The 23835-nt window shown below is 38.0% G+C and overlaps 1 protein-coding gene across 7 annotated transcripts in view; it reads left to right on the top strand.

Annotated features, from left to right (window-relative positions):
- Nucleotides 1-23835, top strand: part of PPFIA2 (PTPRF interacting protein alpha 2) — a 506769-nt gene that overhangs the window by 336329 nt on the left and 146605 nt on the right. For all 7 annotated transcript variants that reach the window (XM_068972181.1, XM_068972177.1, XM_068972176.1 and 4 more), the window contains one exon: nucleotides 22569-22685. In XM_068972181.1, the coding sequence (XP_068828282.1) occupies nucleotides 22569-22685 (117 nt within the window). The remainder of the gene's footprint in view (nucleotides 1-22568; nucleotides 22686-23835) is intronic.

Below are 23835 nucleotides of genomic sequence, written 5' to 3'. Positions count from 1 at the left end.
ATGAAGCCTGACTATCTGCACTTAAAAATTATATAGTTTAATTCTTATTTGAGAACTAGAGTAGGGATAGAGTAGAGAAACACTATAGGAGACAGACACAGGTTTGACTCAGTCTGCCAATTAAAAAACTGTGTGGCTTTTACAAATATTATCACTTTATAGAAAAGGAGAAAGTCACAGAGAAGGTAAATAAGGTCATACTGTGAGAAATTGGTAGAACCAGAATTCTGCTTTATATTTCATGATCTTAATAAGTGCTCTGCAGAATCTACTGGACAGCTATCAAGTACTGTTTTGGGTCTTGAAGACATACCAGTGACTAAGTAACTAACTGCCTGCTCTCAAAGAGCTTATGTTGCTGCTGCTGCTGCTAAGTCGCTTCAGTCGTGTCCGACTCTGTGCAACCCCATAGATGGCAGCCCATGAGGCTCCCCCGTCCCTGAGATTCTCCAGGCAAGAACACTGGAGTGGGTTGCCATTTCCTTCTCCAATGCATGAAAGTGAAAAGTGAAAGTGAAGTCGCTCAGTCGTGTCCGACTCTTCACGAACCCATGGACTGCACCCTACCAGGCTCCTCCGTCCATGGGATTTTCCAGGCAAGAGTACTGGAGTGGGGTGCCATTGCCTTCTCCAGAGCTTATGCTAGAAATTTATAAATCTAAAATTAAGTTTAGGTAAAGAAAGATTCTATAAAGCAAATTACACAGAGCTATGAATAGAAAGCATTGCAAATATAATCCACACTTATTTTTAGTTTTTTTAATACATTCTCTCAGTTCTTACATTTGTAATGTTAACCAATGTCATCTAAAATATTCCTTTTTAGACACAAGTTTAGCAAAGGGTATGTGGGGAAAAAACTCTACTTCATCAAATAATTCCTTTTCAGGGATCATTTATTCTGTGTTTCTACTGATTTAAATGAAATTAGAAATAATGTGTGAAAGTGAATAGAAAGCATAAGTCTAAAAATCAGGAAGTGGAGTTATAATTCTGATCTTCCCTAAGTCCACTTGAATAGTTGTTAAAGAAAGAGATGGACATGAACCGCTACACCAAGGATTGGCAGACTTCTCTTTAAGGACCAGCTCATAAATATTTTAGGTTCTGTTGGCTGGAAGCTCTTTATCACAACTTCTTTATCATTACAGAGAAAAAGCAATCAGACAATTATGTAAATAAATATGCTTGGCCCTGTTCCAATAAAAATGTATTTATGGACAGTAGAAATTGAATTTCTTTTAATTTTTATGTATCACAAAGTATTATCCTTCTTTTGATATTTTGTAGCCATTAAAATATGTGAAAACCATTTTTAGCTTGAGAGCCTGACAAAAATAGGCAGCCTGAAGGCTGTAGTTGGCCACCCCCACAATACATGATCGCTTAGGTCATTTCCTGAGACTTACTGTCACAGCCTTCAGTGATCTTTCACTGAGCTGCTGCCTCTGCCCGCCATACAGTAATAGACAGGAAAGAAATCCTCTGCACCTGAAGATTTCATATGCATTGGTCCTCAAACAAAAGGGGTGTATAACAGTCACCCCTGTTAGAATATTAAAATATTAATTTTGTTAATTTTATATTAATATTAAAATAATAAAACCCACTGAAAGAATATTTTAAAATGCAGATTCATTAAAATGGGATCTGCAGTTTATTTATTTGTTTTACAGTGAGTTATTTATTTTTTATTAATTCATTTTTATTGCAGGATAGTTGCTTCACAACGTTGTGTTAGCTTCTACTAGATAGCAAAATGAATCAACCATACATATACATATATCCCCTTCATTTTGGATTTCCCTCCCATTTAGGATACAACAGTGCATTAAGTAGAGTTCAGGTATCATATACTAAGGTGTATATGTGGAATGTAGAAAAATGGTTAAAGAGGCATGACCATTGCCAGGGTCCAGCCCCCGCAGGATCCAGGGGAACCCGAAGGAGAAACGGTGTTGGTGAATGATTTAGAGAGAGATAAAGAAAGAATGTTGTAGATAAGAAAATAGAAGAGAAAAAGAGGCTATATTCCTTGGTTTACACAGAAAGCCAATAAAGCCCCAAGATAAGGAGCTTGCTCTGTTCATGGAGGCCGCAGGTGCCCTCCCAGTCTCCCGAGGGAGTGAAGACGCAGAACACCTTCCCGTTCAGGTCTTAGAAACCCAGGCAGATAAATGAATGAAGAGAGCCTCTATGCTCCAAGGGATCAGCCTGAAAAAGAGAGTAAGAGAGAGAAAGAAAGAAAGAAAGAAAGACACGGGGTGACCAAGCTTCAGTGAGCGAGGTCCGTTACTTTATTTTCAAAAGGGACTTTTATACCTTGACTTGTACATAGAGGGAAATGAAGGATGCAAGGTCATGCAGAATCAGCCCAAACACTCCAGCAGTTTCGCCCTTATCGAAGCCAGGATTTTTTCTGCATACCTTTCCCACAAATGATGTTGTGTACATTATCTTCTGGCCTTGGAGGCCTGTGGACATTTTATGACCCTCTTTTGATAAAGGCTGCTCAACCAGAAAACTTATTTTCCCTCAAAGTGTTTTTTCTTTATATTTCTAATCTATGTCAGCCTCAGAAAATATTAAACAGAGTTAAATTTCTCACGGAGCAAAGGTGCAGTGAGTTACAAGAAAGAACCAATTAGCTCAAAGGTCTGATGTGGTTAATTTCAAGGCTACACTTGTTTTTCTTGCATTCCAACTATGTTAACTAATGCACTCCCAGGTGCACAGTGGATAAGAGATATAGGAACTTAGCAACAAGCTTTGGCCCAATAATGAAATCTTACACCAGTACTACTCTAATAGCTTTTAACTCTTTGAAAGGCTCTATGTTTTAGGCTTCCCATGCCTCTCACAGCTGGGAGGCTGTGAACAATCATATGCATAGCTGCAAGAGTCTGGATAAACCTGCCAAGCAAGCTAGAATGCTAACAGAGGGGGTTTGATTTGAAATATTCCTCTCATGTCCAGGAGACTTATTAGCTACAGCCCTAAGTTGATTTTCTCCAGAGAAAGGTGGTTGGGGATAGCCCCCTGTTAATGTCAGGAGAATTGTTGAAAAGCAAAAAATAGTAACACAGACAGATTCTGGTTTTGGGGTAGATGCTCAAGTTGGTCTAGGGAGCCCCTAGAGTCCTGAAGCCTTGCTTATCAGGTCTCTTCCTCATGACCTTGTCATGGGTTGGATGGCCCGTGCTGTCTCCCGGGAGACAATGATGTTGAACTGCTAAGAATCTTGATCTAAATATAACGTAAATATAGGACATAAAACCTATAAACTGCAGATCGCAACACAGTGAGATATATATCACAATAAAGACAAAAATATGAAATGTTCTATAAAAAGTAAGTAGTAAAGAGCAGTTAGAAGTTAGTATTGGCAAGTGGAGAGAAAGTAGCAATGTTGTGCAAAACTGTCCTTCTATATAGATTATTCAGCTGAGTGCTGTGCTTATATTCTGCCCTGGCCAATGACAAGAAAGGCCTGAGCACACTCTAAACAGGAGCTGTAATCTCCACCTGGGTGAATTTACTTTCCCCCTGAATAGTTCTGTTCTTTGCTAGCTCTTGACTGTAGGCAATTTCCTTATAACCTGTTTCCCTCAATTGCATGCGTGCTAAGTCGTTTCAGTCATGTCCAACTCTTTGTGACCATATAGACAGTAGCCCACCAGGCTCCTCTGTCCATAGGATTCTCCAGGCAAGAACACTGGAGAGTGTCACCATGCCCACCTGCATCTCTTCTATCTCCTGCGTTAGCAGGAGGATTGTTTACCACTAGCACTACCTGGGAAGCCCAGTACCTCAATTCCGATAGAATATTCCTCATCAGGTTGCCAAGAGGTTTAAATGAGTTAACACATTTTTGACTGAAAATAAATGCAGAATGTGAGAGTTGTGAGTTAAGTTTTATTTGGGGCAAAATGAAGTCTATAGCTTGGGAGACAGCATTTCAGGTGGCTCTGAGAAACAGCTCCAAAGAGTCAAGGGGCAAGTCAGAAAATAGGTGATTTTTGTTGAAGGGGGAGTGGAGAAGACAATGGCACCCCACTCCAGTACTCTTGCCTGGGAAATCCCATGGAGGGAGGAGCCTGGTAGGCTACAGTCCATGGGGCCACAAAGAGTAGAACACGACTGAGCAACTTCACTTTCACTCATTGGAGAAGGAAATGGCAACCCACTCTAGTGTTCTTGCCTGGAGAATCCCAGGGACAGAGGAGCCTGGTGGGCTGCTGTCGTGGGCTGCCATCTATGGGGTCGCACAAAGTCGGACATGACTGACTCGACTTAGCAGCAGCAGCAGCAGCAGTGAAGGGGGAGTCCATGTAATCCAGCACTTATTTTTTACAGAAGGTTATTGCTAGTCATGAAGGATTTTAGTGCTTTTCTAGATATGAGGAAATGTGAGAACTGAGCTCATAAAATCTTCTCCTGAAAATATCTAGCCATCTGAAGACCAGCTCTGCCAGTTTTTTTCAGAGTTCCTCACTCCTGATCCCCAACCTGAACTCTTTTTGGGAGATGTTGAAGTCAATGCCTTCTGGAGCTCATACCTTGCAGATTGCAAGTGCCAATGGCAAGTGCCAATTTGTGGGTGACACACAGAGTGCTTAAAACTGTGCTGGGCACATAGTATTTTTCAGTAAACATTACTGTTATTGATGTTGACATTGATCTTTTCAGCCATGATATTGTTGGACCTCTGTTTAATGATTGAATTGAGATCTCTAGAGGTGGAGTGTATGTCCAAATTAGGACTGACCAGCTGGCAGTTATTGAGTATGGGACGTGATTTATCGTTTACTCTCTGTAAATATCACTTTCTTCATCCATTAACAAAAGGTATAAAGACTACATAAGTTCTGGACACTTCCCATTTTGACATTTTATAATATGTACACAATTTAAAGTCATATAAATACAATATTAAAATGCACGCAAATGAATATAACACAAGATTATTCCAGTTAGAACCCAATTAAATTGATTGCTTTAAAAGCGATTGTTGAGAATAGTGGGTTTAGTATACTTTTTTTGTGATTTCCAAGAAGGAACTAAATGGATGAATCCTTTTTATTACCCTGGCTTACTTTTTTATTTATTTTATTTTATTTTAAATTTATTTATTTTAATTGAAGGCTAATTACTTTACAATATTGTATTGGTTTTGCCATACATCAGCATGAATCCACCCCGGGTGTACACATGTTCCCCATCCTGAACACCCCTCCCACCTCCCTCCCCGTACCATCCCTCCAGGTCATCCCAGTGCACCAGCCCCAAGCATCCTGTATCCTACATCGAACCTGGACTGGTGATTCATTTCTTATATGATATTATACATGTTTCAATGCCATTCTCCCAAATCATCCCACCCTCTCCCTCTCACACAGAGTCCAAAAGACTGTTCTATATACATATCTGTGTCTCTTGCGCTGTCTCGCATACAGGGTTATTGTTACCATCTTTCTAAATTCCATATATATGCGTTAGTATACTGTATTGCTGTTTTTCTTTCTGGCTTACTTCACTCTGTATAATCAGCTCCAGTTTCATCCACCTCATTAGAACTGATTCAAATGTATTCATTTTAACGGCTGAGTAATACTCCATTGTGTATATGTACCACAGCTTTCTTATCCATTCCTCTGCTGATGGACATCTAGGTTGCTTCCATGTCCTCGCTATTATAAACAGTGCTGCAATGAACACTGGGTACACGTGTCTCTTTCAATTCTGGTTTCCTTGGTGTGTATGCCCAGCAGTGGTATTGCTGAGTCATAAGGCTCTTCTATTTCCAGTTTTTTAAGGAATCTCCACACTGTTCTCCATAGTGGCTGTACTAATTTGCATTCCCACCAACAGTGTAAGAGGGTTCCCTTTTCTCCACACCCTCTCCAGCATTTATCGCTTGTAGACTTTTGGATCGCAGCCATTCTGACTGGCGTGAAATGGTACCTCATTGTGGTTTTGATGTGCATTTCTCTGATAATGAGTGATGTTGAGCATCTTTTCATGTGTTTGTTAGCCGTCTGTATGTCTTCTTTGGAGAAATGTCTGTTTAGTTCTTTGGCCTATTTTTTGATTGGGTCATTTATTTTTCTGGAATTGAGCTGCAGGAGTTGCTTGTATATTTTTGAGATTAGTTGTTTGTCAGTTGCTTCATTTGCTATTATTTTCTCCCATTCTGAAGGCTGTCTTTTCACCTTGCTTATAGTTTCCTTTTTTGTGCAGAAGCCTTTAATTGCTTTTTTATATGCAAGAAATACTAATGGACATGGTTTCTGCCTTCTATAGTTTTTCAAGTACTTTCAAGCACCTTGAAATATTTTTCTTTGCCTTAAGACTGCTTCCCTTAGCATAACAGAGTTAAAAGGAATTGTTGCAAGACATAGCCTATAATTTTGTCACTTCTGCCCTGATTGGAGGGGAAAAATATCTACTGTGTTCTTACAGTGTTAGCCCTGTGTGGCTGAAAAAAGTGAAAAGGTCATTTCTCATGGTACTGAAAGGATAGTATAGTCCATCTCCAAAGAGATTTACTTCATTTTTTTCACATGCTTGTTGGCCATTTTGATTTTTTAAGCATTATTGAGGTATAGCTGATATATAAAAAGCACACTTTAAAGTATGCATTTTGATAAGTTTGAACATTTGCATACACTCATGATAGCATCATCACAATCAAGGTACTCAACTTATATATCAACCTCCAAAAATTCCCCTCGGTTCTTTTTTTTGGTTTTGTTTTGGTTTTATTTTTGCTTTTGTCATAAGAACACTTAGATGAGATCTATCCTCCATTAAAAACTTTTGAAGGAAACAATTAAGCTGATATAGACCAGCTTTATTTAACACCCCATGAAATAGTCTCTTTTCAGAGAACTGCAAAATGAGACGGAAGGCAAGAAGGTTTTATAAGATAAAGAGTAAAGAACAAGTAATAGAAAACATCTAATTGGCTGCGGCAGCGTTTGTCACCTCGATAGGAGTGAAAATGCCCAGGGTTGGCTTGGCATTTAGCATTGGCTGACCAGACACGCTGCTTTTCTGGTCGAGCAAAGTTACCCAGGGTCTGGTGTGCTGATATGGCTTCATGTTGGACCTAGGAAGTTATTTCAACACCTAACATATTTTAAAGTGCATAATATCATAGCGTTGACTGTAGTCCCTACGTAGTACAGTGGATCTCTAGAAATCATTCATCTTACATATCTGAAACTGCATACCTATCAAGCAGCAACTTCCCATTCTCCTCTACCCCCAAACCCCAGGAGCTCGCAATATTTTCTCTGATCTCTGAAGCAGAATCCAAGCCTGGTTAGTACTCAGATCGCAGGGATGAATTTTAATGCAGCCTTTTCAAATATTTGTTGATGGAAATACAGCATGTTTGGATTACTAAAACATAATGTTCATTCTAAAACATCCCAAATTTCTTAACAGCGGATGGGCTGCACTTGAATAAACAGATGACAGAGATGTGATTAATATTATGTAGACTTACCTTGATTAATTTAACAATCAGTATTTGCTTGATGAATTTTAATATTGCTTAATATACATGAAATAACTAAAGAAGCTTTTATTCATGTCAGCGTAATTAATAAAAATATTGAGGGTTTTGAAGACAGAGACTCTTAAGTCTCAGAGTGTACTTGCTACTGCATAAACACATCATGTAGGGAGGCACTGGACATTCAGTTTCCTGTTACCATCTTCTTCTCAGCATAACTTGGTCTCCTTATTTTGCCCTCTTTTTTATTTCTTTGGAGGAGGAAGGATAATTACTTCAGTCATTCCTCTGCTTTTGGCTGGAGCCCACACCAAATTAGCATATTTTGATACTTCTGAGATTACAGAATAATGATCCTTAGGGGAAGTGATTGTGGAGAGTATGAAGAAGGAAGCCTTGTTCTCTGTCAAGAGGTATTGATACTTTATCGTAATCAACACCTTTTAGTAAGTCCTATTTGTTTTTCATTGTGACACAAGAGTTGAAAGATAAACTGAGGCAAATTAAAAATTTGTAAGAGTTTCTTTGAAAACAAATCAACTCAAATCAAGCAATGTCAAACCAGGAATGCATGATCAGGAGTGCTCCGCCACAGGAGCCAAGGGAGAGCCTCAGATACAGTGCAGAAACAAAGAGACATTACAGTATTCAATTGATGGTAGCTTAAAAAAGAAAGCCTGGGTGGCTGTCCGTGGTTGGTTATCCTAAGCATTTCAATTTCGCAACCTTGAGGCATTAGAGGCTTACATTTTGGTTTACTTCTACAGGTTACCCTGGCATTAAAGCCACCTCAACTTACTGGTCTCCTTTTCTAATTAAACAGACACCCATTTATTTTTAAATAGAATTCTGCTGTTCTCTTTGGGCAGGGAAAGCTGTAAGCAATGGCATCTCCCTAGGTGATAGAGATTGTAATATATTTTTTTCCATGACATTCAAAACCTTCAACTAAGTGGCTGCCAGCATTCCCAGCACTCAACACCAAATTTTGGCTCTTACATGTGGTGTTGCACTTCTCAGTGTCTTTTGTGTACTTCAGTGAATATTTTCCACCTGTCCTCATTTGTTTATTTGCATATTTATATTTTCAACGGAGGCCTGCTTGCTTTCAGTGAAAAATATTTTTTTCCAATGTGTGTTTTCCTATTTACTGATACTTTTAGAAAACCCTTTTAGGACTTAATTTTTGCTTTTGTTCTCTGGACTAATTTTTGTACTTTGTCACACTAGCAGTTTCCTCAGTCATTTTTATTCCTATTCTTTTATTTTTCCCATTCTTAGCTGCTAATCTACTATAATAGCTGTACAGTGCCTTAACAATATCCACTAATTCTGTCCAGTTTAAGTGGTTTGTATTTTCTGAAGCCATTTATATGCTTCTAATGAAAATGCTGGCATTTGATTTTATTGTCATTTTAAATATCAGACAACAATTTGAATAACGGAAATAAATAAAAATAAAGGATAACCAAGTATCCAAAAATGTAATGACTCAAATACCGATTAAATGAACAGAATAGAGATTCATTTGATAGGGAGTTGAATTTATATTAGAATTATATATCAATCACTATATTAAATATATAGCTATTTTGAGTGCGATAGTTAATGTTGGAGATAGAGATTATAATCAACCACCGTAAAAGCAAGTCTATCTAAGCAAACATCTAAAGTTTTATTGCTATTGCTACTGTTGTCTTAAACTTAAAACTAAAAATAGCAGTTTTCCAGGCCTGTTATTTTAAGAATCAGTCTTAAAAATTTTAATTTATTTTTGAAAGAATTTTTTCATCATGAAGAACTAAATAAGCTTAGATTCCATGGTCAGAGTATCCTTATTTTTAGAGATAAGCCAATTCAGTTCAGATATAAAATTTGGAAGCAGTCAAAATTCATGTACTGTTCATATACTATATTTTTCATCAAAAGATCACCAGAAACTTAAGGTGATGTGCATATAAATTAATGGAGAAGGGAAAGGCTACCCAGTGCAGTATTCTGGCCTAGAGAACTCCATGGACTGTATAGTCCATGGGGTAAAGAAGAGTCAGACACGACTGAGCGAAATTAAAGTTCCTAGTCAATTCATCTAATTGGAATTGGGGAGGTTCGTCTGTCAAAATGGAGGAATTTTTTCTTTAAAAAAGATGTATAGTGTGTTCTCATTCATTCAATAAACATTTCTTGACTGAACAGAGATAGAGCTGTGGTAAAAATTATAAGCAACCACCAACTTAAACTATACTTCCGCCTTCCAAGCTATTCAGTCATTCATTAGAAAAAATGGATTCGCTCACTAAATTATTAATTAAGTAACTATTTTTTGAACTTGACAAGACATGAATCCTCACATTGTGAACCTCTGATTCTCATCTCAAGACAATTTGATCATTCAATGGACCAGTTCTGTTATTCAGGTTTCTAGTCTATCCATTTTCACTGACAATCATTGAAAATGAATATTACACATGAACTGATGGAACTGCATGGAACTACATGAAGTTACTTTACACTGGTTTTGATATGCTTGAATGATGCTTTTAAATCTCATGTCCAAAAGCCAAAGTTGGAAAGTGAAATTGCTATTGACCTAGCGGAGAAGGCAATGGCAATCCACTCCAGTACTCTTGCCTGGGAAATCCCATGGACGGAGGAGCCTGGTAGGCTACAGTCCATGGGGTCGTGAAGAGTCGGACACGACTGAGTGAGCTCACTTTCACTTTTAACTTTCATGCACTGGAGAAGGAAATGGCAACCCACTCCAGTATTCTTGCCTGGAGAATTCTGGGGACAGGGACCTGGTGGGCTGCAGTCTATGGGGTCACACAGAGTCAGACACGACTGATGTGATTTAGCAGCAGCAGCAGCAGCATCCTTAGTTCTATTTTGAATAAGTGTCTCAATCTTTTTGGTTTCCCAATTAATATATAACAACACAAATGCAAACTGTTGTGTCTGGAGAGTTGCTTAAATGTAAATTGTGAATCCCTACCGCTCTGCTAGTTTCTTGTCTTTGTTTTTTGTTGTTGCAACATCAGTGTAATCTAAGCAGAGAATTCAGCTAAATTAGAATAAGTTATTTGTGCAGAAGCCAAATTATGTGTTGGTGTAGTGAGACTTCTCTAAGTCTCACTCTCGGAATTGTTAATTGAGTTTGGAGTAAAAATAGATGAAAAGAATCTTGCTAATTAGATGTGGGCACTGTCTGGAAGTTGTTGTTGAATAGGTAAAGGCAAATATGAATTTAAAAGCATCAGAATGAAAAATCCCTAGAGAATTAGCATGAGGATGGTAGACAGGATTTATTTTAAAAAGTTTGGAAAGGTTTCAACATAAAATGACATACCTGTGCCACAGAAGAGTTATACATAAAAATGATAAACAATGTAAACAGCATGATTTTTATTCAAAAAAAATAATTGAAGACATATTTTGTGTCTAAATTGTTTGCCAAATCAGGACAGGTAAATTCCCCTGCCATCAGACCACAGAACTGTAGTCCTGACCTAGATAAATATTTGGATTGTGTATACAGTGAATGATTTCATTAATTTTCAAAAGGCATTATAACATAATACTTAAAAACCATCCCTTTTAAAGGTATACCTGGATTGAAAACCTGTTTCTATCATATCCTTTTCTACAGACTTTAAATATATTACTTATTCCCCTTATGTTAGTTTCCTAATTTGTAAAATAAAAATAATACCAAATATATAAGGTTACTGGGAAGATTAAATGAAATAATGTAAGAGTATATGAATTGCTTTGCATATGAAAAGTGAAAATGAAGTTGCTCAGTCGTGTCCAACTCTTTGCAACCCCATGGACTATAACCTACCAGGCTCTGCCATCCGTGGGATTTTCCAGGCAAGAGTACTGAGTGGGTTGCCATTTCCTTCTCCAGGGGATCTTCCCGACCCAGGGATCAAACCTAGGTCTCCCTCACCGCAGGCAGATGATTTACCTTCTGAGTCACCAGAGACATGTGGCATATGATTAATTTTCAGCATTCAGGAACTGTTATTATTGTTAGAAGTTCTTAATTAGAAATTTAATTTCTAAACTCCTATTTCTTACTGTCTTCCTTCCTCATTCAACTTTAGGGAAACATCTTGTGCATTAACATTTTCGGAAATTTGATGAAAACGGGGGAAAGTGACAGTTAATTTACATTGCTTTTCTGTGTCCAATGTAAGAATTTTTTGGTGCAAATAAATTCACAGATACACTTGGAATTCCGCTTTGCATCTAATGTAAATCTCTTCTAAATCAAAGCATTTAAGCACAGTGTGTGCTTCAGTGTACCTGAATCACATTACCTAGGTTACAGTACAACTGTAAATGTTTTTTAATGTTTTAAGACACAATGACTTCCCTGTTACTTTGTATTTATATAATATTTCTTATAGAGGTTCCTTAAGCTGCCCTTCCATGATCCTCTTCCGATCCTCCTGGCAGTTGCCTGTGCTATCTACCTTGTCTCCCTCCTCACACTGAAACTTGTGAATACTCTACAAGACTATGGCAATATTTCTTGTTCTTTTTTTTCTTTCTTTACCCCAGTGAGCTCTTCCACACCCAGGGTGCCTTTTTTAACCTTGAATCGTGTAACATGAACATTAGGAAAGACTTCAAGTTCATATGGTCTTTAATGTGGATAACTAATTTTCTTCTCCATATGTACATTCTGGAGTATTTTTCCAACTCCCCATAGGTCTTTTCCATTCATACAGTCTGCTGTCATTCAACACTCCATAAATATTTCTAGAGTGCTCTCTACTTGTCAACAAGTTTACTAAGAACTGGGAATAAACAATCAGATACAGTTTCTGGTTTCAAGAAACTCAGTGTCAAAATGGGCAATCAGAAAAAAACAACCAGTCAGTCATGCTGAAGAGTGATAATTTGTATAATATGAGTTACTGGAGAATGCTAAGGAATTATGTAACTTAAATCACTGCGGTGCCACCCATCCCAAAGTTAGTGACATAATAGTTCAGTCAGCTGAGTTCAGTCGTGTCTGACTCTTTGTGACCCCATGGACTGCAGCATGCCAGGCCTCCCTATCCATCAACCAACTCCCAGAGTTTACCCAAACTCATGTCCATAGTGTTGGTGATGCTATCCAACCATCTCATCCTCTGTCATCCCCTTCTCCTCCCACCTTCAATCTTTCCCAGCATCGGGGTCTTTTCAAATGAGTCAGCACTTCACAGCAGGTAGCCAAAGTATTGGAGTTTCAGCTTCAACATCAGTCCTTCTAATGAATATTCAGGACTGATTTCCTTTAGGATGGACTGGTTGGATCTCCTAGCAATTGAAAGGACTCTCAAGAGTCTTCTCCAACACCACAGTTCAAAACAATCAATTCTTTGGTGCTCAGCTTTCTTTATAGTCCAACTCTCACATCCATACATGACTACTGGAAAAACCATAGGCTTGACTAGATGGGCCTTTGTTGGCAAAGTAATATCTCTGCTTTCTAATATGCTGTCTAGGTTGGTCATAACTTTTCTTCCAAGAAGCAAGTGTCTTTTAATTTCATGGCTGCAGTCACCACCTGCAGTGATTTTGGAGCCCAAAACAATAAAGTCTGTCACTGTTTCCATTGTTTTCCCATCTGTTTGCCATGAGGTGATGGAAGCAAATGCCATGATTTAGTTTTCTGAATGTTGAGCTTTAAGCCAACTTTTTCACTCTCCTCTTTCACTTTCATCAAGAGCCTCTTTAGTTCCTCTTCCCTTTCTGCTATAAGGGTGGTGTCATCTGCCTTAAACCTAGGACTCATAAGATACTCTCCCTTTGAACTGAGGTTCCTTGAATATCTGAGGTTATTGATGTTTCTCTCGGCAATCTTGATTCCATCTTGTGCTTCTTCCAGCCTGGCATTTTGCATGAGGTACTCTGCATATAAGTTAAATAAGAAGGGTGACAATGTACAGCCTTGATGTACTCCTATCCTGATTTGGAACCAGTCTGTTGTTCCACATGCAATTCTAACTGTTGCTTCCTGACCTGCATACAGATTTCTCAGGAGGCAGGTCAGGTGGTCTGGTATTCCCATCTTTTGAAGAATTTTCCACAGTTTGTTGTGATCCACACAGTCAAAGGCTTTGGCATAGTCAATAAAGCAGAAGTAAATATTTTTCTGGAACTCTCTTGCTTTTGCAATGATCCGACGGATGTTGGCAATTTGATCTCTGGTTCATCTGCCTTTTCTAACTCCAGCTTGAACATCTGGAGGTTCATGGTTCACGTACTGTTGAAGCCTAGCATGGAGAATTTGAGCATTACTTTGCTAGCAGGTGAGATGAGTGCAGTTGTTCAGTAGTTTGAGCATTCTTTGCCTTTCTTTGGGATTGGAATGAAAACTGACCTTTTCCAGTCCTATGGCCACATCTGAGTTTTCCAAATTTGCTGGCATATTGAATGCAGTATTTTCACAGCATCACCTTTCAGGATTTGAAATTGCTCGACTGCAATTCCATCACCTCCCATACCTTTGTTCATAGAGATGCTTCCTAAGGCCCACTGGACTTCACATTCCAGGATGTCTGGCTCTAGGTGAGTGATCACACCATTGTGATTATCTGGGTCATAAAGATTTGTTTTGTATAGTTCTTTTATGTATTCTTGCCACCTCTTAATTCTGATTCTTTTAGGTCTATACCATTTCTGTCCTTTATTGTGCACATCTTTGAAAAGTTCCCTTGGTGTCTCTAATTTTCCTGAAGAGATCTCTAGTCTTTCCCATTCTATTGTTTTCCTCTATTTCTTTGCACTGATCACTGAGGAAGCCTTTCTTATCTCTCCTTGCTATTGTTTGGAACTCTACATTCAAATTGGTATATCTTTCATCTTCTCCTTTGCCTTTCACTTCTCTTCTTTTCATAAGTATTTGTAAGCCCTCCTCAGAGAGCCATTTTGTCTTTTTGCATTTCTTTTTCTTGGGGATGGTCTTGATCCCTGCCTCCTGTACAATGTCACAAACTTCCATCCTTAGTTCCTCAAGCACTCTGTCTATCAGATCTAATCCCTTGAATCTATTTGTCACTTCCATTGTATAATCATAAGGGATTTGATTTAGGTCATGCCTTAATGACCTAGGGGTTTTCCCTATTTTCTTCAATTTAAGTCTGAATTTAGCAGTAAAGAGTTCATGATCTGAGCCACAGTCAGCTCCCAGTCTTGTTTTTGCTGACTGTATAGAGCTTCTCCATCTTTGGCTGCAAAGAATATAATCAATCTGATTTCAGTGTTGACCATCTGGTGATGTCCATGTGTAGAGTCTTCTCTTGTGTTGTTGGAAGAGGATGTTTCCTGTGACCAATGCGTTCTCTTGGCAAAACTCTATTAGCCTTTGCCCTGCTTCGTTCTGTACTCCAAGGCTAAATTTTCCTTTTACTCCAGGTATTTCTTGACTTTCTACTTTTGCATTCCAGTCCCCTATAATGAAAAGGGCATCTTTTTGGGGTGTTAGTTCTAGAAGGTCTTGTAGATCTTCACAGAACCATTCAACTTCAGCTTCTTCAGTGTTACTGGTCGGGGCATAGACTTGGATTACCATGATATTGAATGGTTTGCCTTGGAAACGAACAGAGATCATTCTGTCATTTTTGAGACTGCATCCAAGTACTGCATTTTAGACTCTCTTGTGGACTATAATAGCTAAGTCATAAAAGATGATGAGAGGCAGTTAAGGAGGAAAAGTATGTAAGAAAAACTCTCTTCTTTCTCCTATGATTCTCCTTTACTCTCACACTACTGTCATACTCACCAATACTTCTGACACCAACACTTCCCCTACCAAGCAATTCACTGCAGCACCAGCAGGATGTCCTAGGGTTTAACTCAGTTCTGACACTGCCAACAGTTCTGACACTGGAGGTAGCATCAGATCCTACAGGTTAAGGGCTCAGTGCCACTAGACCACTCCCAGCCTCCTTCAGACGCCAGTTGCAGGTCCAGTTTGTCATTTGTGCTTCTGGCTGATTGGGTACAAATCAGAAACTCCCACTAACCCCTACTTGGGTTCAATTAATTTGTTGGAGCAGTTCATGGAACTGAGGAAAACATTTACCTACATTTATTGCCACCTGATACAAAGAACCAGCTCATTGGAAAAGACCTAGACGCTGGGAGAGATTGAAGGTGAAAGAAGAAATGGGCAGCAGAGAATGAGATGGTTAGATAGCATCATTGATTCAGTGGCCATGAATTTGAGCAAACTCTGGGAGCTAGTCAAGGATGGGAGAGCCTGGAGTGCTGCAGTCCATGGGGTTACAAAGAGTCAGACACGACTTAGCAACTGAACAACAACAACGTAATAGTAAAGAATACCGATTAACAACCAGATGAAAGAATACACAATGAATAAGGTCTGGGAGGGTCCTGAGTTCAAGAGCTTCTGTCCCTATGGGGTTGGGATGCATCACTTCCCAGTATGTGGATATGTGCACCAACCTGGTAGTTCCCCAATCCCTGTACTTTTGGGAATTTTATGAAAGCTTCATTACATAGGTATGATCAATCATTTATTGAATGAGTAATTAATCACTGATTCATTTCCCTGTTCCCTGTCTGGAGAATGGTGGGTGGAGCTAAAAATTCCAAGCTTGTAATAATCTGGTGATGAGCCCCCATCCAGGAGCCCACCCAGAATCCTCCATGAGAAGAAAAGATGCTCTGAATGAGTATTGTTATCACTGAGGAATTTACAAGAGTTTTAAGATCTCTATGTGTGAGCATTCCAAATGAATATAAACGCATACAGCCAAGGTGGCATTCTGAGCGTGTGTGACGGCAAGTCCTTCATCAGCTAGAACATGAAGTATGAATAAGAAGATAAAGGTGATCCTCATTATTACAATATGAATATTTACATAATAAACACTTAATGTTCATCATATTTGACTGAGAACTTTTACAAACACACTAAAACACACTAAAATAGGTATTATTATCCCTCAGTTTATAGCAGAGGAACAGGACCTTGAGTTTAAGAAACTTGTACAAAGTCAGACAACCTTTTCCCCCGATTAAAAGTAATTTAAAAATGAAAAAAAAAAAAGAGTCAGAAACCAGTAAAAACTAGAAGGGCCAGGATGCCTCCTAGGCCTTTTAAGAATATGTAAGAATGCCATGCTTCTGGAAATCACCTCCCAAATAAACTACTTGTGTGCAATTATTTGTCTTAGGGTCTGCTTTCAAGAAATCTTGAACTTGGAAAGAAAAGATACTATAGATGAAAAGATGATGTAAAGAAGCAAATTTATATAATACGTTAAGCCCAGATTTTGGCACATTTTAAGAGTGCATTAGATTGTTGGTGTTGGTGGCTGTTGTCTTACTGTTCCTTTCTGTTTCTTTCCTTTGCTAGAATGTAAGCTTCTTGAGAGAAGGACTTTTCTCCCAGTGGGTTCTCATGCCTAGAAGTATGATCAATGAACATTTGTTCAATGAATGAATTGATATAGTTCCAACACTTGAGAAATCCTAAAATGTGAGAATATAGAGATATGAAATACATGCTATTATTTTCTTCCAAATCAACTTTCTCTTAAGAATCACATGTTTCTGTGCACTTCCTGACACCTGGAGTTTCCAAGACATCAATTTTCAGTGATCTTTTGAAGGTATCAGTTTTCAAGATGTCGACTTTCAGCTATCTTTTGAAGAAGACATCTTACATCATATGAAGAACTCACTAAAACACTTTTATGAATCTCAGGCTGTTGTTTTCAATAATGATTTTCATTTTCTGAACCCTCTACCTGAACAGTTTTCTCCCAGATATCCACATTGCTTCCTCTCTCTCATTCAGATTTATATTCAGAAAACACCTGATTCCTAATTAAGCTGTGCCTCATTGCATCCCTCCCTTGCTTTAATTTTCCCTTTACAATGATCACCATTTAAAAATGTATTCCACTTATTTTTGTTTACAGTTTCTCTCAGCCAACAAGAATGAATTAGTGTTTCTGCCTTTTCCCCCTAATAATTTCCCTAATACCTGGTACATCATCAGTGAAATATCAAAGAATGTTTGTGAAGTGAATGAATGTCTCCAGGCCATCAAGGAAAACTGTTTTTCAAAGAAAGAGGATAGAAGAGAATCTGTCATAAAGCATGCTAGGATACTTGAAATAGTTGATAGAAATAAAGGAATGGGGACTGAGGAATTTTCCTGACTGAAAGGCAGGCCACCAAGAGCAGTCGTAGTCCACTGTGTGAGATCAGAGCTTATCAGAGATTGATAAGGGCCAAAAGCAACCTGACAGAGGCAAAGGTTAAAAGAAAAAAATAATAATAACTTGGAAGGTTGCCTTGGAAATATAATGGGTTTGGGAGCGCCTAGAAGCAGAGTCAGGCTGTCAGAAGCTTAATAAGCTATCAAGAAACACAAAGAAGGGTCTAGGCAAACTAATAAGCTGAACAGCAAGAATCACACAGATACCTGAGTTTTAGCTGAAATACTTTAGCTTTCTTAGTCACCTGTCATTCTTTTATCTTCTTCCAGATATGTTTACAAAGAGCTCATGCTGTCCTGACTACTGAAAAGTTGTCTTCTACTGTCTCTCTCATAAATTCTTAGTCATTTTTCCAAATCCCCATTTAGATATTGAATGTGCTGTGTTGCCTTCCATGTTCCCTGTTATATTTGCAAGGACACTTTTCGTTGCAAGTGACGGAAAATCAATACAAAGTTTAAACACAAAGACAAAATTTGGGGCTCATTTTATGGAGATGTCAGGGATAGAATTGATTTAAGCATGGCTAAAACCAGCAGTAGAAGTCATTCATCGGGGCTCCATCATTTCTACCTGCTTCTCTATGAGGAGGAACTGATGGCAAACAGTACTCTGATCATATCCCATTAGCCTACCTTCCATACTAGAAAGAGGCTCTTACCCTATAGTTCTGCCAGAAGTTTCTCTCAAGGGAGGTGCTGACTTAGACCACGTGCTCACCCATCTGCCATGGGCTCTGGCTGCTGGAATGACAGTGTCTCTAGGATTCGAGTGTGTGCTAAGTTGCTTCAGTCATGTCCAACTCTTTGCGACCCTATGAACTGTAGCCCACCAGACACCTCTGTCCACAGTATTCTCCAGGCAAGAATACTGGAGTGGGTTGCCAGGCCCTTCTTCAGGGGATCTCCTCAACCCAGGCATCAAACCAGCATCTCTTACGTCTCCTGCATCAATAGGCATGTTCTTTACCTCTAGCACCGCCTGGGAAGTCCAGGATGAGAACTGAGAAGGAAAATTCCCCAGTGAAAATGTAAGATGTCTTCACCAAGAGAAATATGAATGAATTCTGGGCATTTAAAAACAAATGTCAACAAACACTTGACAAATCATGGTTTATCAGTTAAAATGATTGTGGAAAGACTCAACCAGAGTGTCATGGGCCTTCAGTGGATTGATATGCATAAAAGTGCGCTCAGAGTTCTGCCTACAGGTGCCTCTCTCCAGGGAGGGGTCCATAACTTCAGTAAAGTACAGGGAAGCCCAGGGTGGGCAGAAAACAGTACTTGGAAAAGAAATGCTTCCTCCCCACCCTCACCCACTGTTAACTTCCCCCGACTTATCAGAGCCCAAAGGCAAAGCCATGCAAGACAATGAGTAAAAAACCTAAAGATAAGGACTTTTATTTGATTCCTTAGTTCTCACTAAGTTCTCTTCGTCTCAATTTAATCACTTGCTAAATGTGGATCATAGGACCTAATCTGCAGATGAAAATAGTTTAACATGGTGGGTTCCCAGTACATTCTGGCAGTTACAGAGCAACTGAGTAAGCCACAGATTCCCCAGAAATGATTCCTCTTACCCACCACACCACCCTATTTTAGCAGTTTAGCAATGAGGGATTCAGTCCTACTTCGGTATTCCAGACAAGTCACTTGAGCCCTCCCTTCAAGAGCATCCACTGTCAGTACAGCCCAGAGAATCAGTCGCTTTTCATTCCACTTGCTATTTGTTAACTACTTCCCAAGCCACCTTCTGCATTCATTTGTGAAGCCAGCCAAGAGAGTTTCCTAAAGAGGTCTGTGCTACCTTCAGCTACAGATTTCTAGATGACCTTCTCTGCCCCCTCGAACACGCACAGAAGAGCGAGCCCAACTCCCAAAGTAGTATTCACAAGAGAGAACCTCTCACTTTCCCCAGTGTGAAAGGAAGAATCAAGCTTATTAACACCTACAATTAAATCAGAGGCTGGAGCTTTGCTTTCAGAACTACTTAGGATAATTTGTTGCTGGGCAAAAATAGAACAGAATATAACCATATTAAAATAATAAAGAATATAGAGGATTTTGCATCAGTTCTCCAGTTTCAAAAATCTAATTTGTGAGACTGATTTTTTTTTAGAAAAAGCAGAGTTTGCACATTAGTGGCTGAAAAGTTTGTCTTTCTTGGAATTATCATGGGTATATGTTATGAAAAACTGGAAGTTTGCAATTTTTAACATAGTGGCACAAGCATATTGGCATGTTTTCTACATGAATTTGACATTCTGACTTTTTTAGTTAAGGTCATTAAATAATCCTTTCACTCAATCATTTCAGTAAATCTTTACAGATGACCACTTTATTTTAGGCACTAGGGTATATTTGATATTTATCTGAATTATTATACAAATGGAAGTTATTCTGTAAAGTGGGAAATTTTTTTAAAAGGTCTCCACTTCTAAGTAACTTAAATAATGGAAGAAAATGCAAAGAATTTTTAAATTTATTGTTGCCTTTGCCTTAACATTATTTGTTAAGTCATGAATGTTATCTGGGATTCCCTGGTAGCTCAGAGGATAAATAATCTGCCTGTAATGCAGGAGACTCTAATTCGATTCCTGAGTCAGGAAGATCCTCTGGAGAAGGGAATGGCTGCCCACTCTAGCATTCTTTCTCGGAGAATTCCATGGACAGAGGAACCTGGTGGTCTACAGTCCATGGAGTTGCAAAGAGTCGGACATGACTGAGCGACTAACACTGGTGCTGGATGTTGTCTTAGTGAGATCTCAATATACAATTCTTTAATTTTTAAAAATTCATATTATGTGCTGATAGTAGTATGTTATTATTGCCTTCTGCAAGAGACAGGATGTTAGGAATCTAATATAAAAATGATATATTCAGAGACTCACTCTTGTTTTTCCTTTGATGTAATTCATTTCTATGCCAACATGAGAGGAATGTCCCTGAAGATTCTCAAGCACTCTAAATCTTTATCTGTAGTTATTTCTGAATAAGTTAGATCTATGTTCTTTGGTTTTCCATATCCATTCAATTTTAATTCAACATTTATATTGAATCCTTGCACATACTAATGTGATGTGCTGCTTCATTTGAAAATGTTGTTTTCAATAAGATATTCCTTTGAAAATTATTTTCCCGTGAGATGTCATCAGGACTTCTGCTAGCTAAATAAGCAAGGAAAGTGACTAAGTAAATAAAGGAATAAAATATTAGATTTTAATGAGTAAGGTGCACACTGAAATAAACACAGATATATTGTAAAACATATAATGGTTAGGTGCACTTTCTCTGAGGAGCATGTTTTCAGCTGAGTTTTGAAATATGATTATGTCCAGTGCAATCTGAGCTGGGGAAGAATGCTTCAGATGGGAAGATGAGCAAGTTCCTCAGTTCTGAGTGAGAACGAGTCCAGTCTGTTTGAAGGACTGAAAGGAAGCCATTGTAGTCAAAAGGATCCTGAAGGTCAAGAAGTTTAAAATTATGCTAAATAGGGAAAAACAGAGAGGTTGTTTGGAAAGCTAAAGAGAGACACAATATAGCTTAAATTTAGAAGATGAATCTGGCTGCTTTGTGGAGGATAGATTGTAGGTGGGCAAGAATGGTATTTTAGGGAACCAATTATTTGGTGATCGCAGTACTACAAGAGAGATGAACTTTTTCAGAGTTGTTCTTCATTGTGTTGATAAGCCCTTAAGAAATGTGTGTTGAACTGCTGGAGGTCATATGCAAAATCACTTTTTCTCAAGAATACACCACTGGCATACAAGCAGCGGTGGCAGACAGTAGGACAAATAACCAGTCTCTTGATGTCTTTTGTTTATTTGGTAATTATTTGTCTATGTGACATGTTCATCTTGTAATTTCAACACATAAGTTTAATATGATTCCATATTTTTTGTGTGCTGAATACTATGGACATTAATTTCCCCTAGAACCAATACTGACTCAATATCTGAGTTGATATTACAATAAAACTTGCTAAGAAATGAATAATTTGTGGTATCGATATAATGTAAACTACTTTTGAAATAATGTGTATAAATAGTAAATATATTCTAAAACACCATTTTAAAATGCTAGAATATGATCTTCCACTCTGTACATTATTAAGATCTCTTAAACTACAACTATCTGAGAATCTGTTTCTTAGTTCAAAGTATCATGTGTATCAAACTGAGCTAAGGTTTTACAAGAATTAATTGCCTTCTGAGAATTCTCTTTGTAAATTAACTATATTTGGACTAGAACCACTAAGATAATGGCTGTTAAAATAATGACAGTGAGACCAATTTAACTCTAAGTGCTTATGGTAGTGGTAAAAAATCAAGTCCAGCTTATTTATTTGCTTGTTTTAAAACTGCAGATGTACTATCTCTTAGGGAAGATGAATGTGCTCATAATTGGTCTTCAGTATTCAGTCTTTATTTTTTTTTTATACTTTAAGGATTCAGACTAATACAAATGTTATTGCATCTCATAAACTAAGAAGTAATTTCAGAATTAAAAACTCATGGATCCTACCACTTTAGAAACATTTCAAACTTGATAGATACATTTTCCAACTAGAAAATATTTTAAGTAAATTTTACATTCCATAAATATTATAAATATTTTTCAAAATGCTAATCTAAATTTTAGAAATATTTATGAAATAATGAGTAAAATTTAATGGTTATTTTATGATTATTTGTTTGTATTCGCTAGTTCTTAACCACATTCAAGTAAACGCAATTTTTTTATACTTCATGTTGGTATTTTAGATTTTAAAGGCACAATGTTTTTATTTTGCAGATTGTTGCCTTGCGTGAGCAAAATGTTCATATACAAAGAAAAATGGTATCAAGTGAGGGATCCACAGAATCTGAACATCTTGAAGGGATGGAACCTGGCCAGAAAGTCCATGAAAAGGTATCATACATATGACATGCTCTTACATGGAAATGTGTACTTGTTGTACCCTTTGGCAGGAATATGAAATATCTGTGTAATTCTTGTAATAAACACTATGTTTTGACTTGGTCAAAAGTGCCTTATGATTTCCCTTATCATTAATTGCTCATAATCTGATTTTCTCAAAAATATTATGTGTGTGGATTTATGCACATACATATGTGCATATATATATTTATGCACATATATATAATTCAAATATACTAGTTATTAACTTGATTCTCTTAAGAAGAATTTAATTATATATCTGACTGAACAGATCTATAATTGAATAAATATGTCTGTGTATATATATATATATATATTAGTAATATATATCCAGGACTGTTTAAAGTAAAATAAGTTTGATTTATAAGTGGTTCTATGCATAATTGGTATCTTATCTGTGGCCTATCACTGCAAAAAATGTTGATAATATTTCTTATTTGACTTTTCATTTTCCATGTGTTTGATCTGGAGTTACACTAGCAGTACCTCTATTAGTGAGAAATTACATGAAAGGATATCTGAAGTCATCCAACTTTTGCCATTTTTTTAGAAGGAATTGCTTTTCCTTGTGGGTGGGGCATAGACCAAGGTCAAGGAAACCAGCAGTCTCTTCTGGTGCCTTTCTGCACTTTTTTGTGCTGAACCACTTGTTCCCAGCACAAGAGAAAAAAGGTCAGTTGCTGGTAAATCTGGAATCACATGAATATTAAATACAGGTATTTGTACATCCTGCGCATGAGGCTTGGACCATCTCCTGGGTGTTTGCAAGTTATGGCTTTGGATGGCTGAGCTCCTTAATCATCAAGAGCTCATGAAGCATGTATCTAAACTGGTATCATTGTGAATACCAAGAGGTTTTAAAACATAGAGATTAAGAAGCAAGTGACTGGACCACAATACAAATAGTACTAGACCTTTGTTGTTTAGTCACTAAGTCGTGTCCAACTCATTGAGACTTCACAGACTGTAGCCCGCCAGGCTCCTGTCCATGGCATTTTCCAGGCAAGAATACTGGAGTGAGTTGCCATATCCTTTTCCAAGGGATCTTCCCAACCCAGGGATCAAGCTTGCATATCTGCATCTCCTGCAGGTAGATTCTTTCTTACCATAAAATAAATTG

The sequence above is a fragment of the Capricornis sumatraensis genome, chromosome 4, assembly GCF_032405125.1.
Source record: "Capricornis sumatraensis isolate serow.1 chromosome 4, serow.2, whole genome shotgun sequence".
NCBI classification, from domain to species: domain Eukaryota; kingdom Metazoa; phylum Chordata; class Mammalia; order Artiodactyla; family Bovidae; genus Capricornis; species Capricornis sumatraensis.
This window is presented reverse-complemented; position numbering and strand designations above follow the sequence as displayed.